General features: G+C 38.7%; 1 protein-coding gene across 3 annotated transcripts in view; it reads right to left on the bottom strand.

Annotated features, from left to right (window-relative positions):
- The window catches only part of LMNTD1 (lamin tail domain containing 1), a 525,827-nt gene that overhangs the window by 26,232 nt on the left and 482,393 nt on the right, over window positions 1-17,202 (bottom strand). For all 3 annotated transcript variants that reach the window (XM_069585540.1, XM_069585541.1, XM_069585542.1), the window contains 2 exons: window positions 3,000-3,186; window positions 1,494-1,613 (listed from right to left, as the gene is read on the bottom strand). In XM_069585540.1, coding sequence (XP_069441641.1) covers window positions 1,494-1,613; window positions 3,000-3,186 — 307 coding nt within the window. The remainder of the gene's footprint in view (window positions 1-1,493; window positions 1,614-2,999; window positions 3,187-17,202) is intronic.

Genomic DNA, 17,202 nt, shown 5'->3' with positions numbered 1-17,202 from the left:
TCTTTACCATCTTGAGCTACCAGGGAAGCCCAAAGTGTTTACACAATGGCTAAATGGGTGGATAAATGTGAAAGGTCTGAAACAAGAATGCCTTAATCCTAACCTGAGTTCTGCTAATGATTTCTTATGAAGGTGAGTAAATAACTTAGATTACATAACCTTATTTTCCCCATCAGTGACAACTACTGGAAATATTATAGAATTCAGTTTGTGCCCATAGAAATATGAGACAATGAGTGAGTAAAGCCTGCAAATTTACATCTAAAGAGTGTTCACTCCATCTAATGCTGTGTGTTCTCACAAAAAGACATTAAATTGCTCTTAATTAATTAGCAAATCTACTCTGAAGGGACAGTCAGGTATAATGCAGCAAGAAAGAAACTCAGAAATAGATTTTGATCAATATATTGTATGAATTAGTAATTATAGGCTTGGGGTAAGAAAAGGCAGAGATTTAAAAATCTAAAGAATGGCTTTGAGAAAGGAGTAAATTTTTTCTCATAAAAAGGGACACATTTACACTTTACTGGCATGTTTTGAGGTATATATTTAGGCTAATATTATACCAAAAAAGGCAGAGTGAAAGTATAAAATTGCAGAATATTGGTAATGAGTTATATAGAGTTATTTTTAAATTTATTTTTTAATTGAAGGATAATTGGTTTATAGAATTTTGCTTTCTGTCAAACCTCAACATGAATCAGCCATAGGTATACATATATCCCCTCCCTCCTGAGTCAGAGTTATTTCTATAGACTTAATTTGACAGTGAATAAAGCATAATGTGTGTGTGTGCTTAGTCACTCAGTCATGGCCAACTCCTTGCTACCCAGTGGACTGTAGCCCACCAGGCTCCTGTGTCCATGGGATTTTCCAAGCAAGAACCTTGGGAGTGGGTTGCCATTTCCTCCTCCAGCAGATCTTCTCCATCCGGGGATCGAACTAGCGTCTCTTGCATCTCCTGCATTGTTAGGCAGATTGTTTACCACTAGCGCCACCTGGGAAGCCCGAATAAAGTATATAGTGGCCACAAGTGAGAGTCTATAGTCCTCTGAGAGTAGGAATCTTGACCTGTGTTACATTCCCAACATTTATCACACTCATCACAGCCCTGGGAATAGAGAAGAATCTTAACAAGCAATCGAGAAATGAAGAAACTAATAGAAGAAAGCCCACATGTGGTTCCTTCCTTTCTCATCCTTCTCTTCAGGAGAAGGCCAAATGCCATAAATAAAATCCATGCTTGATTCTGAAACTTGAAGTTGCTTCTAGAAACACAGGATATTAAAATTATCTTTGCCAAACTATAAGCACCTCTTTGGCACTGAAGAGAGGCTGCTACTGATTTGCCTGATATGTTATGACAGTTAGTGACGGTTCTTTCCAAGCTTTTAAAGATGAAAAACTCATTGAGCGAGCTAAGAGGGGAAAGGAGGACATAAGCAGAGCTATCCATTCTTATTAAAAACTATTATTAAGGACTGGACACTGACTTCACCGTTAGGTTTGCACAGGATGGTTGTACAGTTTGGGCCTGTGTGAAACCTGTTGTGTTCCTTCCAAAGAAAATCAGATGGTGACTGATGCTTTATTTCAGATGCTGCTGTCCAGACCTGCAGGAAAAGATTTTGTTAATGACAATTGCCAGTGGAGTTCAATGTAGTTTTATAACTGTAAGAGTTATTGCAACACATCTTTTAAACAGGTGAGTTTTTATTTTTAAGATTAAAAATAAATCTTTATTAAATTTGGCATAATGTTGCTTCTGTTTCATGTTTTGGTTTTTTGGCTTCAAGGTATGTGGGATCTTAGCTTCCCAATGAGAGATTGAACCTGCACCCCTGCATTGGAAGGTGAAGTCCTAACTACTAGACCTCCAGGGAAGTCCCAGAGGTCTTTAAAATATACTGACATCCAAACCAGTCAATCCTAAGGGAAATCAACCCTGAATACTTGTTGGAAAGACTGAAGCTGAAGCTGAATTTCCAATACTTTGGCCACCTGATGTGACGAGCTGACTCATTGAAAAAGACCCTGATGCTGGGGGAAGATTGAAGGCAAAAGAAGGGGCTGGCAGAGAATGAGATGGTTGGACAGCATCACTGATTCAATGGACACACACCTGGGCGAACTCCGGGAAATGGTAAGAGGCAGGGACGCCTGGAGTGCTGCAGTCCATGGGGTTGCAAAGAGTCAGACATGACTTAATGACTGAACAACAGCAATAATCTGTAATGTTAAGTTGTATAACTGCAAAGCTAGTGTGTGTAGTTTAGAGGGATGCCTAAGAAAGAGGGAGGAGCCCTTTAGAATCACCTTTTTGAACTGTGCTGTTGGAGAAGACTCTTGAGAGTCCCTTGGACTGCAAGCAGATCCAACCAGTCCATTCTAAAGGAGATCAGCCCTGGGTGTTCTTTGGAAGGATTGATGCTAAAGCTGAAACTCCAGTACTTTGGCCACCTAATGCGAAGAGTTGACTCATTGGAAAAAACTCTGATGCTGGGAGGGATTGGGGGCAGGAGGAAAAGGGGACAACAGAGGGTAGATGGCTGGATGGCATCACTGACTCGACGGACGTGAGTTTGAGTGAACTCCGGGAGTTGGTGATAAACAGGGAGGCCTGGTGTGCTGCGATTCATGGGGTTGCAAAGAGTCGGACACTACTGAGCGACTGAACTGAACTAAACTGAAGCAAACCTTCTCTTTCCTTTCTTTTAAGCACTATGCTGCTTAGTTTTAAGAACTTAGATATTTCATTTTGATAGTTAAAGCATAAAAACACCAAGTATTGTATGCCAAATTGAAGAAAGCTGCAGAAATTTAATTATGATAATTTATTTTCAGAGATGGACAAAGTGACACAATTAACTAACAACAACCCAAAAGTCACAGTTAACAGAGAGATCAAAGAAACCACCAGTGCTAAGCCACAGTCTGACTGGGGAAATGAACTTTTTCCTGTACAATTCTAGTTTATAGCATTTATATCTTATACTTACTGTTACTGTAGAATTGGCCTGCATTATGATGCCGGGAAGGAATCGGTAGAGAGAGATTGTTTGTCCATCCACATTTTGTTGGAGAGTATGATTTCCAATTTCCATCTCTTTGTCGGGGGAAGAGTTAATGAGCTTCACGAATAAACCCTTGACATTCACCTCAGCTATTTTAATGTCTCCAAGAGCACTAGCAAATAAAATGCAAAGATTATAAATTGCATTCAGAGGAGCAGGTCTTTAGCTCACTTTAAGAACAGAAAAATAAATATGCTTTGGAGGTTGTTGCTGAGCGGTGTATTCTGTTGGACAAATTCCATGTAGAAATAGTGTATTTTGTGCCCTAAGCAAATGGTGTGATTTCTTAGTTCTGCATGTTTATCTATGGAAAAGAATTAGTTTTATATAAAATACTTAAATAAAGCTTTAAAAATGCTTCAGATACCAAGGTAAAGATGCCATTGTTGGCGTTTAGTTGCTAAGTTGTGTCCAACTCTTTGTGGACATGGATGGATGTAGCCCATGGGATTCCTCTGTCCCACCATCTTTGTCCATGGGATTTTTCAGGCAAGAATACTGGAGTGGGTTGCTATTTCCTTCTCCAGAGGATCTTCCTGACCCAGGGTCGAACCTGTGTCCCCTGCATTGCAAGGCAGATTCTTAACCACGGGACCACCAGCGAAGCCCTGAAGATGTCATGCCATGCCATGCTAAGTTGTTTCAGTCATGCCTGACTGTGCGACGCTATGGACTGTAGCCCGCCAGGTTTCTCTATCCATGGGATTCTCCAGGCAAGAATACTGGAGTGGGTGGGTTGCCACGTCCTCCTCCAGGAGATCTTCCTGATCCAGGGATTGAGCCTGCATCTCATCAAGTCTCCTTCATTGGCAGACAGGTTCTTTACCACTAGCTCTACCTAGGAAGTCCAGAGATGTCATAGGAAGGCGTAATTATTATTATTTAAATTTCCTACTGTTCTTCACAAAACCACTGAGGCATAAAACTCTGCATTAGGTCAAGAGGAAAGTTAAACTAGTTTATTTCTGATAAAGTTACTGTGAACATGAATAGCATCTATGTGCTTAAAAGAATTCTGCAAATTTAAAACAATATATAAATATAAGATGGTATTTTTTCTAATATGTGTTGTGATCTTAGCATGTACCAGGGACCAGGCTAACCATTTATATATAAGCATTTTTCAAAGTGTGGGTCATAGCCTATTAGTACATCATTAACTTTCTTTGGTGGGTTAGGGTCATCATTTTAAAAATGGAACCAGTGATATAAACCATACTTATGACATGCCAGGGACTTTTAAAATATTATATTTCTATATAGTTATAATTTTATTTCCATAATTCCAAAATCCAAAACTATCTGAAAAACCGAAAGCTTTCTTAAAAAAAAAAAAAAAAAACACCAAAAAAAGATTTAAAGCAAAATTTGACTCAGTTCCTTTAATGGCAAAATCTGATCTGAAACTGAGACAAGGTTAGTTACAGTCTTCATTCATGGTTTGTGTGGCTACTCATCAGTCTGACTGTGGAAAGATTGCTGCTTGATTTTGGATACTTCTCTCAGCCCTCTTGGGGGGTTATGTTATATGTGTTCTAGTCACTATATTACTTTCTTAAAAATCCTCCAAATTCTGACTTTGGAAACATGTAAGTCTTCAAGTATTTTGGTGAAGGTATTGTGGGCTGGTACTTACTCATTTAATTGTCACAATAAGGCTACATATTTCTTATTGAAGGTGACTGTCAAAAATTTGAGAAATACTGCATCATCTCATTTAATTCCCACAACAACCCAGTGAGACAGGTGCTATTTTTAATCCCACTTTATGGATAAGGAAGAGACTTCCCTGGTGGCACTAGTGGTAAAGAAAGGCAGGAGACATATAAGAGACGTGGGTTCAATCCCTTGGTTGGGAAGATTCTCTGGAGGAGGAAATGGCAACCCACTCCAGTATTCTTGCCTGGAGAATCCCATGGACAGGGGAGCCTGGTGGGCTACAGTCCATAGGGTTGAAAAGAGTCAGACACGACTTAAGCGACTTAGCATGCATGCCCATAGATAAGCAAACTGAGGTTTAGAGACATCAGTCACCATGTCCAAGGTCATTCAATAAATGTTAGTGTTTGTTCTTCTTTTTCAGCTAGTAAATTCTCAAAGAGGTTTGGTCAAATCATTCAAAATGTTCAAATCTTGCATACAACGTGGTGGTTGAGCACTGTTAGAACACACACACACACACACACACACACACACACACAGCACAGATTGCTGACTGACTCCAGATGAATCAATGGTCTCTAGCCACCCTTGGCTCCTTAGTCATCGGCAGCAAATTGTGATCATGAACTGAGCCATCACATTCTGTCATTTCTTCAACAACGTTCAAGTCCCTGCCTCATGTCTCCAGCTTTACTGTCAGAAAATGATCCAAGAAAATAGGGCCATCAGAGATGTGTGTTTTCCCGCTTTTGCCTTAGAAACAGGTTCACTCCTGCCCACAGGGACCTCTTCATCCCAGCCACCTCTTTTCAGTGCGGGAGGAACCCTTCTCCATCGGAAGTGAAACTTGTCTTACTGCCTCCTCCAGCTGCTTCGGTGTTTCAGTCCCATTCCTTCTCTTCCTTTGACACTAACCTCTCCCTCAAACTGCCTCTCTCCCCCCAAATATGTACATATCTGCCAAGTGCTACACCATTCAACACAGAAAAAGACAATTCTCACTGTCCTCTTCCACCTCACACTGCCATCACAACCCAGCTTTAGGAAAGACAACGTCATGAATTCATCTCTTATTCACTTCCTCAACCACAACAGTGTATTTCTGCCTTAGAACAAGATGATCAATGCCTTCTCAGTTGGTGAACTGAGTGGTAACTTTTTTTAAATTGAGGTATAATTGACATATAACATTATAGTAGCTTTGGGTATACAACATAATGATTCAATAATTATACATAAGGCAAAATGATCATGATAAGTCTAGTTAACATTGATCACCATATATAGCTACGATTCTTTTTCTTGTGATGAAAACTTTTAAGATCTACTCTCTTAAAAACTTTTGATACAATGCAGTGTTACTGAATATTGACTATGGTCACCATGCTGTACATTATAGTCCCATGACTTATTTATTTTATAAACGGAAATTTGTGGTCCTCCTTTTCCCATTTTGCCATCCCCTAAAAGGAGATCAGCCCTGGGTGTTCTTTGGAAGGAATGATGCTAAAGCTGAAACTCCAGTACTCTGGCCACCTCATGCAAAGAGTTGACTCATTAGAAAAGACTCTGATACTGTGAGGGATTGGGGGCAGGAGGAGAAGGGGACGACAGAGGATGAGATGGCTGGATGGTGTCACCCACTCGATGGACGAGAGTTTGAGTAAACTCCGGGAGTTGGTGATGGACAGGGGGGCCTGGAGTGCTGCGATTCATGGGGTGGCAAAGAGTCGGACGCAACTGAGCGACTGAACTGAACTGAACTGAACTGAACTCCTGCTTTTGGCAACCAATCTTTTCTCTGTATCTATGAGTTCTTTTTTTTTGGGGGGGGGGGAGGGTGGGTTTCATTGGTGAGGTCATATGGTATTTGTCTTGTCTTTCTCTGGCTTATTTTACTTAGCATAATGCCCACAAGGCCCATCCATGTTGTTGCAAATGGCAAAATTTAATTTTTTAACAGCTGAATAATATTGCATTTTACATTTTTAGCACATTTTATTTACTCATTAATTTTATTTACTACTACTACCACTGATTCACTTTATTTACTCATTTATCTACTCACCCATTGATGGACATTACAGTTGTTTCTAGTATCCTGGCTATTGTAAACAATGCTGCAATGAACATGGTGGTGCACATACCTTTTTGAATTAGAGGTTTTGCTTTCTTTGGATAAATATACAAAAGGGGATCTGCTGGATTAAATGATAGTTCTGTTTTTAATTTTTGGGGGGGCCTCCACGCTGGTTCCCATGGTGGTTAAATTTACATTCCCACCAACTCAGTCTCTGCCATCACGCCTCTGCGGTATTTGCCTCTGCCCAATAGTCTCCATTCGCCATGTTTCCCCAAGGTCACTCTTTTCCTTCTACCAGGCTGGGTGTTCCTTTTCAGTCTCTTTTTCAGATTTCTCTTCCTTCACCCATCTCTCAGATGTTAATCCCTGGGGTTCTGATCCTCTTGTTCCACTGCACTCTACACAACAGCTATCCCCCATGAACAGGGCTTTCAGTAACGTTAATACACTGTTGACTGCTACATCTAAATCTTCTTTCTGCTGAGCTTCAGATCCACAGAAACAACTGACCCCCAAAGAAGAGAAGACACCAAAGGAACCTCTAAATCAACAAGCCAGACTGAACTCATCATTTTAGAAAAGTAGGAACCCTACTCCAGTAAATTTCATCATTCATCCCATTGGCCACGCCTGAAACTTCGATTACTCTCCTGGTCTCTTGTCCTTCTTGCCTTATCTGTGACAACATTCTGTTAGTGTTAGTCTTTAGTATCTTCTCTCTATATTTCCTTTTTCCCATCCTCACTGCTGCTGTCTTCATTAGGTCCTCATCACTTCTGTGTCACATTGTAACGACGTCCTAACTGGTTTCTCCAGTCTTGCTCCCTTCCCTCCTAACCCTACAACATTTTGCTTCCAGAGCAATCTTTGTACAAGAATAAATCCTTCAAAGTCTGACTATTTCTTTCTAGGGAAAACACCAGTGTCACAGCATGGAAATAAGGCCCTAAGTAATCTATCAGCCTCTTTAATTTCCTTTTTCCCTATTTCCTATTTTGCTTAAACGTTAACCCCAAGAATTTCTCACAAGACTTGTCATAATTTATGTCATTGTATGCTTACCCATTGCCTATGCATGTTCTATTCCCTCTTCTTGTTCCCCAACACTCGAAATTTTCAGATTTCTTAATACTTTCAGTATCATGGGCACAAAATATCTCATTGTTATTTTAAATTGATTTCCCCTGATGGAAATCAATTGAATTCAGTTGAATAAGCTACTTATCAGCTACTCAGTTTTCTTCTTCTGAAAACTGCCTTTTCATAAAATTTCGTCCATTTCAATAGAGATGTTTTATATTTTTATGATTGATTTATAGCATAGCGTTTAAGTATACACACATTTTCAGAAGAAGAACTGTGTGGTAATAAGTGGGTATTATCCATGTTAAGTTGCTATGTTGGTAATAATTTGTTATGACAGCAAAAGGAAACTAACACACACTTATGAATTTTAGAATCACTGTGCTGATGCTTGCAAGTTTTGGTCCCAAAACCCTCACTAGAGATTTATTTCAGTGTCTTCTGTTTTGTATTTTTCTGTTGATAAACCAACAGTCAACTTTTTTGTTATTCCTTTGAAGATGAGTGTCCTTTCCCTCTGACTCTCTAAGATTTTCCTTTCTTCTTCTGTTTGAGAAGTTTTTCTACAATATTCCTAGGGGTCCCTCCCCACCCCCACCCCCGGATCTTTTCTCTTGCTAGGAGTAGGTAGTGCTGCTTATATCTGTGGCTTGATGTTTTTCATTTTAGGGCAAATTCTCTGCTGTACTTCCACCAGTACTGTTCTACCTCAATCTCTCTTCTCCTTCAGTTCAGTTCAGTTCAGTTCAGTTGCTCAGTCGTGTCTGACTCTTTGCGACCCCATGAATCGCAGCACGCCAGGCTTCCCTGTCCTTAATGATTTCAGTTGCAAGAATTTAGATTTTTTAAAATGTTGGCCTAATTTGTCCTTATGCTTGGTTTTATTTTTTCTGTTTTTTCCCCCTAATTTCTTTGTTCTCTATAATTCAGTCTGGATGTTTTTTTCTGAGAATGTTCCAGTTCAATAATTCTCTCTTCTGTTGCATCAAGTATATTGTTAAACTCATATACTTTTGAAATAGTAATTTCTGTTATAGGATTTATTTTATTTCTAGAATTTCCCATTGATTCTTTAATTTTAGGTTCCAATTCTATGCTAAAAATGTTTATCTTGCCACTTAATTTCTTGACTATTTTAGACAATGTTATTTAAAAATCCCTATCAGATAACCATAATATCTGGATCACCTCGGCCTGTTTTTTGCGTTCATTTTTAATCTTAGCTTTGGGTCAAGTTTTACTGCTTGTATATCTTGTTATGTCTGACTTAGTGCCTAGTATCAATATAATATACTAAACTTTGCAGAGGTAATATAAAGCTATGTATAATGTTTTGGCAGCCATCGACATTGGGGGGAAATTGCTTTAACCCAATCAGGGTGTGAAATAATTTGACACTAAGCTTTGGCCCAAATTAGTAGTAGTGTTAGTTGCTCAGTCCAACTCTTTGTGACCCCATGGATTGGAGCCTGCCAGGTTCCTCTGTCCATGGAATTCTCCAGGCAAGAATTCTGGAGTGGATGTTATTTTCTTCTCCAGGGGATCTTTCTCACCCAGGGATCAAACCTGTGTCTCCTGCATTACAGGGAGATTCTTTACTATCTAAGCCACCAGAGAAGTCCAATTATAATGTAAGTGCTATATAAATAGTTGAAGATGAGCAGCAAATTCAAGTTTTGATTTTTGCAATTTCATGGATTTTTTTTCAAATATTTTCCATATGAAGGGTCAGCTATACTTTCTTCTCTCCAAATATCCAATTCCTAGCAAATATATAATACTATATACAGTTTCAAATTAAACTAAATTAACAAGGTGGGGTTTTTTTGTTTGATTTTGCTTTAATCTGTAACATACTGCCATGAGTCTTTGGATGTGGTATTTAACCAAAAAGGCTGAATATGGTCACTCTCTGTATGGAAGGTGTAAATACATAAGGTGACAACATTTTTGTGTACTATTTTTAAAACATGATAAAGGGCATTATCAACATTACTCATAATTTAAATATTATGCATACATTAGAGATCATCTACATATCAGCAATTATGTATGAGGAAATTTTTACTAGAAAATAAAAACTTTATAATGTTCTTATGCAGTGCTTCAGCAATTAAATGTTTTATCTGAAGAACCTATGATATAAAAATTAGAATCAAAGTTTTATTTTTTGAATGCATGGCTTGTAACCTACAGAAATGAGGAGTATATTGTTTGGTCAGGGTCTTATTAGTTTAAGAAGCAAAAAATTTAAGAACCAAAACATGCCACCATTAAAAATACTAAATCTGAAAATAATGTAGCTAAAAGTTAAATCATTCTGTCCAGTAAGTTCCAAAAAATTCACACATTTCAAACATTAAGGCAACTTTTCCCCAACCAAACAGTACTTCATAAAAATATATGTCACTTCAAAACATTATATACATAGTGACAATAAATTTAGCTAGTTGCAATCTTACTTTGCCAACAAAGGTCTGTCTAGTCAAGGCTATGGTTTTTCCAGTGGTCACGTATGGATGTGAAAATTGGACTGTGAAGAAAGCTGAGCACCAAAGAATTGATGCTTTTGAACTGTGGTGTTGGAGAAGACTCTTGAAAGTCCCGTGGGCTGCAAGGAGATCCAACCAGTCCATTCTAAAGGAGATCAACCCTGGGATTTCTTTGGAAGGATTGATGCTAAAGCTGAAACTCCAGTACTTTGGCCACCTCATGCAAAGAGTTGACTCATTGGAAAAGACTCTGATGCTGGGAGGGATTGTGGGCAGGAGGAGAAGGGGACGACAGAGGATGAGATGGCTGGATAGCATCACTGACTCGATGGACGTGAGTTTGAGTGAACTCCAGGAGTTGGTGATGGACAGGGAGGCCTGGTGTGCTGCGATTCATGGGGTGGCAAAGAGTTGGACACGACTGAGCGACTGAACTGAACTGAATCTAATACATTAATGAAGTATCATATTACAAAGAATTTATACTAGGCGCATGCATGTATGTTCAAGTGGAATTAGAGTTTTAAGTACAGCTTTCACTGAGTGAAGTGAACGTCCTTCTTTAGTGAGTTCTCATGTCACAGTGGGATCGCTTCTTCCCACTTCTCTACAATACTGGAACTGCACTTCTTCAGGTGGTCAGCCATTTATTTTGAATATAGCCTTACTATTGGATGTACTTTTGAAGTTATAACTGAAAATCTGGGATGACCCTCCATCTTGACAAGCTCTGAAATTCAGTTTTTATTCATCCAGTCTTGTGAGACTGCCAAAGTCTCTGATTAAATTCTCAGCCTCTTGGTTGTGGTAGGTTAGTCACTAAGTTGTGTCCAACTCTTGTGACCCCACGGACTGTAGCCTGCCAGATTCTTCTGTCTCTGGGATTTCCCAGGAAAGAATACTGGAGTGGGTAGACATTCCTTTCTTCAGGGGATCTTCCCAACCCAGGGATGGAAGCTGAGTCTCCTAAATTGCAGGTGAACTCTTTACTGCTGAGCCATCAGGAAAGCTAGTGAGACTGCCAAAATCTCTGATTAAATTATTCAGCCTCTTAGCTGCTGCTTTCAAATCGACAAGTGTTTTGAGGAGAAAAGTGGCTCCAAGTGTCAGGCTATCACTCTGAGTTCCCTCTCCCAGAAGAGAGCTTGTGAGAATAAAGGAGATTTATATGAGAATAAAGGAGAATAAATTAAGATCTATGAAATTTTAATCTACACTAACAAACTGCTTTCAGCAGTCTCATTTTATACCCATACTACATTGTACAAGGATGCCTATTTTGTAGAGGTTCATTTGTGCGCAATTTATATACCAGTACTTTTCTTTTACATTAGCATTATGGTTCTTACTAAGTTATATATATAACATTTTTATGGTTCTTTGATAGCCCTTGAATTTCTCAGTGTCATCCTCATTCTAGTGCTATTGAATTCTCTGTGGGATGTTTTCATTTCTTGACAGAATTCCTTTTTGTTTTTCATACTTGCCTTTTCTGCCCGGGATGATGAGCAGTAGGTTGAGTTTTTCTTTTAAACAGATAAGACCCTAGGATATCTCAGTTATCCCTTTGGTATCTGTATGTATTTGGATATATATAGTTGCTTTTCAAAAATGTCCTATTATTCAAGTGAAATGTTTATTCAGTAATGCTAAATTTTTATTTTATGTATATAAGTAGAATAGATTAGCTTTTCTGAAAGAAAAAATACTATTGTCCATATCATGGATAGTAACTTCATTTGCCTTCCTTTTGATATAATGCCAAAAGTTTTAGAAAAATACTTCACACAATACAAGGAAATTCACAGAGCCAGGGCTGTTAATTTACTATCACACAGCCTTTAATAGTTATCTTTTTTCTTCCCTGTAAGCCCTTCCATTATTTCTTTAGTAGGAAAATGACTTGAAACCTCTGCTTATAAGTTGAGTGAGATGGGCTGAGTGTAGAGTGGTATACTAAACATTCTGTCAGTAGCCTTTGCATGGTCTTGATTTGTAGATATTGAAAAGACAAATGGCCATATCAGTTATTTTTTTAATGATAATTTTCATTATTTAAGCTCTAATTTCTCTACTTGTAGGATTCTACTTGATAGCTCCATGCTACTTATCTGCCTTTAGGGTTTTGCTGCTCTGAAGTTTATTAAACTTATCTTTAGCATTTCAGTTCCTCCAATATGCAAGTATCTAACATTATCTGAGAAGACTGACACCTATGTTTATAGCTGCCATTAACAAAAGGAAAGACGAAGATCACATGATCACACTTTTTACATCAGATGCAGAAAAAAATTTTTTGACAATATTCAACATCTTTTCACTATAACAACTCAAAAAATAAGTAAAGAAAAAACATACCTCAGCATAATAAAAGCCATATTTGAAAACACCTCAGCTAACACAATCAGTGAGGTAAAACTTCCTTTAAGATCCAGAACAAGGCGAGGACATCCAAGTGTTATTTAATAGCACTGGGAGTCTTACCCAAAGCATTCAGGCAAGAAAAAAAAAGTGTCAGATCAGAAAGGAAAAAGTAAATCATCTCTGTTTGCAGAGATTTTATAAGTAAAAAACCCTAAGAACATCACAAAACAAATTCATTAAATTTGTAGGATACAAAAATCAACATATAAAAATCAGTGATGATTCTGGACACTAACTAACCAAAAGGGAAATTAAGAAAACAATCCCATTTACTTGGACCAAAGACCTAAACAGACATTTCTCCAATGAAGACATACAGATGGCTAACAAACAATGAAAAGATGCTCAACACCACTCATTATCAGAGAAATGCAAATCAAAACCACAATGAGGTACCATCTCACACTGGTCAGAATGGTTGCTATGAAAAAACGTCTACAAACAATAAATGCTGGAGAAGATGTGGAGAAAAGGGAACCCTCTTACACTAGTGTGACTGCAAACTAGTACAGCCACTATGGAAAACAGTGTGGAGATTCCTTAAAAAACTGGAAATAGAACTGTCATATGACCCAGCAATCCCACTGCTGGACATACACACCAAGGAAACCAGAATTGAAAGAGACACGTGTACCCTAGTGTTCATCGCAGCACTGTTTACAATAGCTGGGACATGGAAGCAACCTAGATATCCATCGGCAGATGAATGGATAGGAAAGCTGTGGTACATATACACAATGGAATATTACTCAGCTATTAAAAAGAATACATTTGAATCAATTCTAATGAGGTGGATGAAACTGAAGCCTATTATACAGAATGAAGTAAGTCTGAAAGAAAAACACCAATACAGTATATCAATGCATATATATGGAATTTAGAAAGATGGTAATGATGACCCTATATGTGAGACTGTGAAAGAGATACATATGTAAAGAACAAGACTTCTGAACTTCGTGGGAGAAGGTGAGGGTGGGATGATTTGAGAGAATAGCATTGAAACATGTATATCACCATATGTGAAAAAGATCGCCAGTCCAGGTTCTATGCATGAGATGGTGCTCAGGGCTGGTGCACTGGGATGACCTGAGGGATGGGATGGGGAGGGAGGTGGGATGGGGAAGGAGGTGGGAGGGGGGTTCAGGATGGGGGACACATGTACACCCATGGCTGATTCATGTCAATGTGTGGCAAAAAACCACTACAGTATTGTAAAATAATTAGCCTCCAGTTAAAATTAATTAATTAATTTAAAAAATCTCATATACCTTAGCAATGAGAGAACAAAATACTTAGGTATTAAGTCAACAAAAAAATGAAAGACTTATATACTTAAAACCATAAAACACCGATGAAGGAAATTTAAAAAGACACAAGAAAATGGAAAAAATATTCTTCCATGTTCATGGATTAGAAGAAGTAATGTCAAAGTGCTCATACTAACCAAATCAATGCAGTCCCTATCAAAATATCAATGACATTTTTAAACAGAGGCTGTAAAAAACAATCCTAAAATTTATGTGAAACTACAAAAGACCCTAAATAACCAAAGCATTCTTGACCAAGGACAAAGCTGCAGATATCACACTTCTTGACTTCAAATTATGTTGTAAAGCTTAAGTAACTAAAACAATATGGTACTAGAATAAAGAAAAACAAATAGACCAGTGGAACAGAACAGAGAACCCAGAAATGAACCCATATATTTATGGTCAACTGCTCTTCAACAAGAGGGCCAAAAGCAAGGATAGTCTCTTCACAAAATGCTGGAAAGTGGATAGCCACATGCAAAAGAATAAACTGCACCTCTATCCCACAATATACATAAAAGTCAGCTCAAAATGGGTTAAAGACTTAATAAGACTTGAAACCATAAAACTTCTATAAGAAAACATAGGGGAAAACCTTCTTGACATCAGTCTTACAATAATTTCTTATTGTCAAGAACTCTGACATTCTTTGGTGTCTTAGGTAAGATACCAAAGCACAGGCAACAAAAGCAATTATGGAAAAGTAGATTGCCGGGAGAAATACAAATAACCTCAGACATGCAGATGACCCCACCCTTACGGCAGAAAGTGAAGAGGAGCTAAGGAGCCTCTTGATGAAAGTGAAAGAGGAGAGCGAAAAAGCTGGCCTAAAGCTCAACATTCAGAAAACGAAGATCATGGTATCTGGTCCCATCACTTCATGGCAGATAGATGGGGAAACAGTGCAAATGGTAACAGACTTTATTATTTTGGGCTCCAAAATCACTGCAGATGGTGACTGCAGCCATGAAATTAAAAGACACATGCTCCATGGAAGAAAAGCTATGACCAACCTAGATGACACATTGAAAAGCAGAGACATTACTTTGCCAACAAAGGTCCATCTAGTCAAGGCTATGGTTTTTCCAGTAGTCATGTTTCGATGTAAGAGTTGAACTATAAAGAAAGCTGAGTGCTGAAGAATTGATGCTTTTGAACAGTGGTGTTGGAGAAGACTCTTGAGAATCACTTGGACTGAAAGGAGATCCAATCAGTGCATCCTAAAGGAAATCAATCCTGAATATTCATTGGAAGGACTGATGCTGAAGCTAAAACTCCAATACTTTGGCCATCTGATGCAAAGAACTGACTCACTTGAAAAGACCCTAATGCTGGGAAGGATTGAAGGCAGAAGGAGAAGGGGACAACAAAGGATGAGATGGTTGGATGGCATCACCGACGCAATGGACATGAGTTTGAGTAGGCTCCAGGAGTTGGTGATGGACAGGGAGGCCTGGTGTGCTGCAGTCTATTGGGTCACAAAGAGTTGGATATGACTGAGCGACTGAACTGAATCTGAGGATTATCTCAAACTAAAAAGCTTCTGTATAGCAAAGGAAACAATCAACAAAATGAAAAGGCAACCTACAAAATGGGAAAAATATTTGCAAATTATATGTGTAACAAGGGGTTAATATTGAAACTACATAAAGAACTCACACAACTCAATAGCAAAAAATGAAATAATCCAATTAAAAAAGTGAAAAAGACCTGAATAGACATTTTTCCAAAGTAGATGTATGAATGGTTAACAGGTACATGAAAATGTGCTCAACATCACTAATCTTCAGGGAAACACAAATTAAAATCACAAACAGATAGCACTTCATACCTGTAAGAATGGCTGTTATCAAAGAGACAACAAATAATAAGTGTTGACAAAGATGTAGAGAAAAGGGAACCTTGTGCTCTGTTGGTGGGAATGTAAATTGATGCAAAGATATGAAAGCACTATGGAGGTTTTTCAAAAAATGAAAACTAGAACTACCATATGATCCAGTAACCTCACCTTTAGGTATTTATTTGAAGGAAATAAAATGACCATTTGCTGAGTTATCTGCACCATCATGTTCATTACAGCATTATTCACAAACAGCTAAGGCACAGTAACAAACTAATTGTCCGTAGACAGATGAATGGATAAAGTGAATATGGTATATGTTTTATAAATGCAGTTGATCATGAACAGTGCAGGAGTTAGGGATGTTGACCCCCCATACAGTGGAAAGTCAGCATATAACTTTACAGTCAAGTCTCCATATCTGTGATTTCACATCCCTAGATTCAACCAACTACAAATCATGTAGTAATGGAGTATTAATTGAAAAAAACCCACCTATAAGTGAACCCATGCAGTTCAAATCTGTGTTGTTCAAGGGTCAATTGTTTGTATGTGTGTCTCTCTCTGTCTCTCTGTCTCTGTCTCTGTCTCTGTCTCTCTCTCTATATATATAGGACTTCCCTAGTGGCTCAGATGGCCAAGCAGGAGACCTGGGTTCAATCCTTGGGTTGTGAGGATGATCCCCTGGAGAAGGGACCGGCTATCCACTCCAGTATTCTGGCCTGGAGAATTCCATGGACAGTCCATGGGGTCACAAAGAGTCGGATGCGACTGAGTGACTTTCACTTTCACTGTATCTTTATTTAGGGATTCTCTGGTAGCTCAGATGGTAAAGTGTCTGCCTGCAACGTGGAAGACCAGATTTGATCTCTGGGTCAGGAAGATCCCCTGGAGAAGGAAATGGCAACCCACTCCAGTACTCTTGCCTGGAAAATTCTATGGATGGAGGGGCCTGGTAGGCTACCATCCATGGGGTCACAAAGAGTCGGACACGACTGAGCAACTTCTCCTCTCTCTCTCTCTCTCTCTCTCTCTCTCTCTCTCTCTCTATATATATATATATATATATATATATATACACACACACACACACACATCTATATATGTGCTCAGTTGCTCAGTCGTGTCTGACTCTTTGTGATCCCATGGACTGTAGCCGACCAGCCTCTTCTGTCTATAAGATTTTCCAGGCAAGAATACTGGAATAGGTTGCCATTTCCTCCTCCAGGGGGTT

The sequence above is a fragment of the Ovis canadensis genome, chromosome 3 (genome assembly GCF_042477335.2).
Source record: "Ovis canadensis isolate MfBH-ARS-UI-01 breed Bighorn chromosome 3, ARS-UI_OviCan_v2, whole genome shotgun sequence".
Classification (NCBI taxonomy): domain Eukaryota; kingdom Metazoa; phylum Chordata; class Mammalia; order Artiodactyla; family Bovidae; genus Ovis; species Ovis canadensis.
The sequence above is the reverse complement of the archived record's forward strand: the minus strand, read 5'-3'. Positions and strand labels throughout refer to the sequence as shown.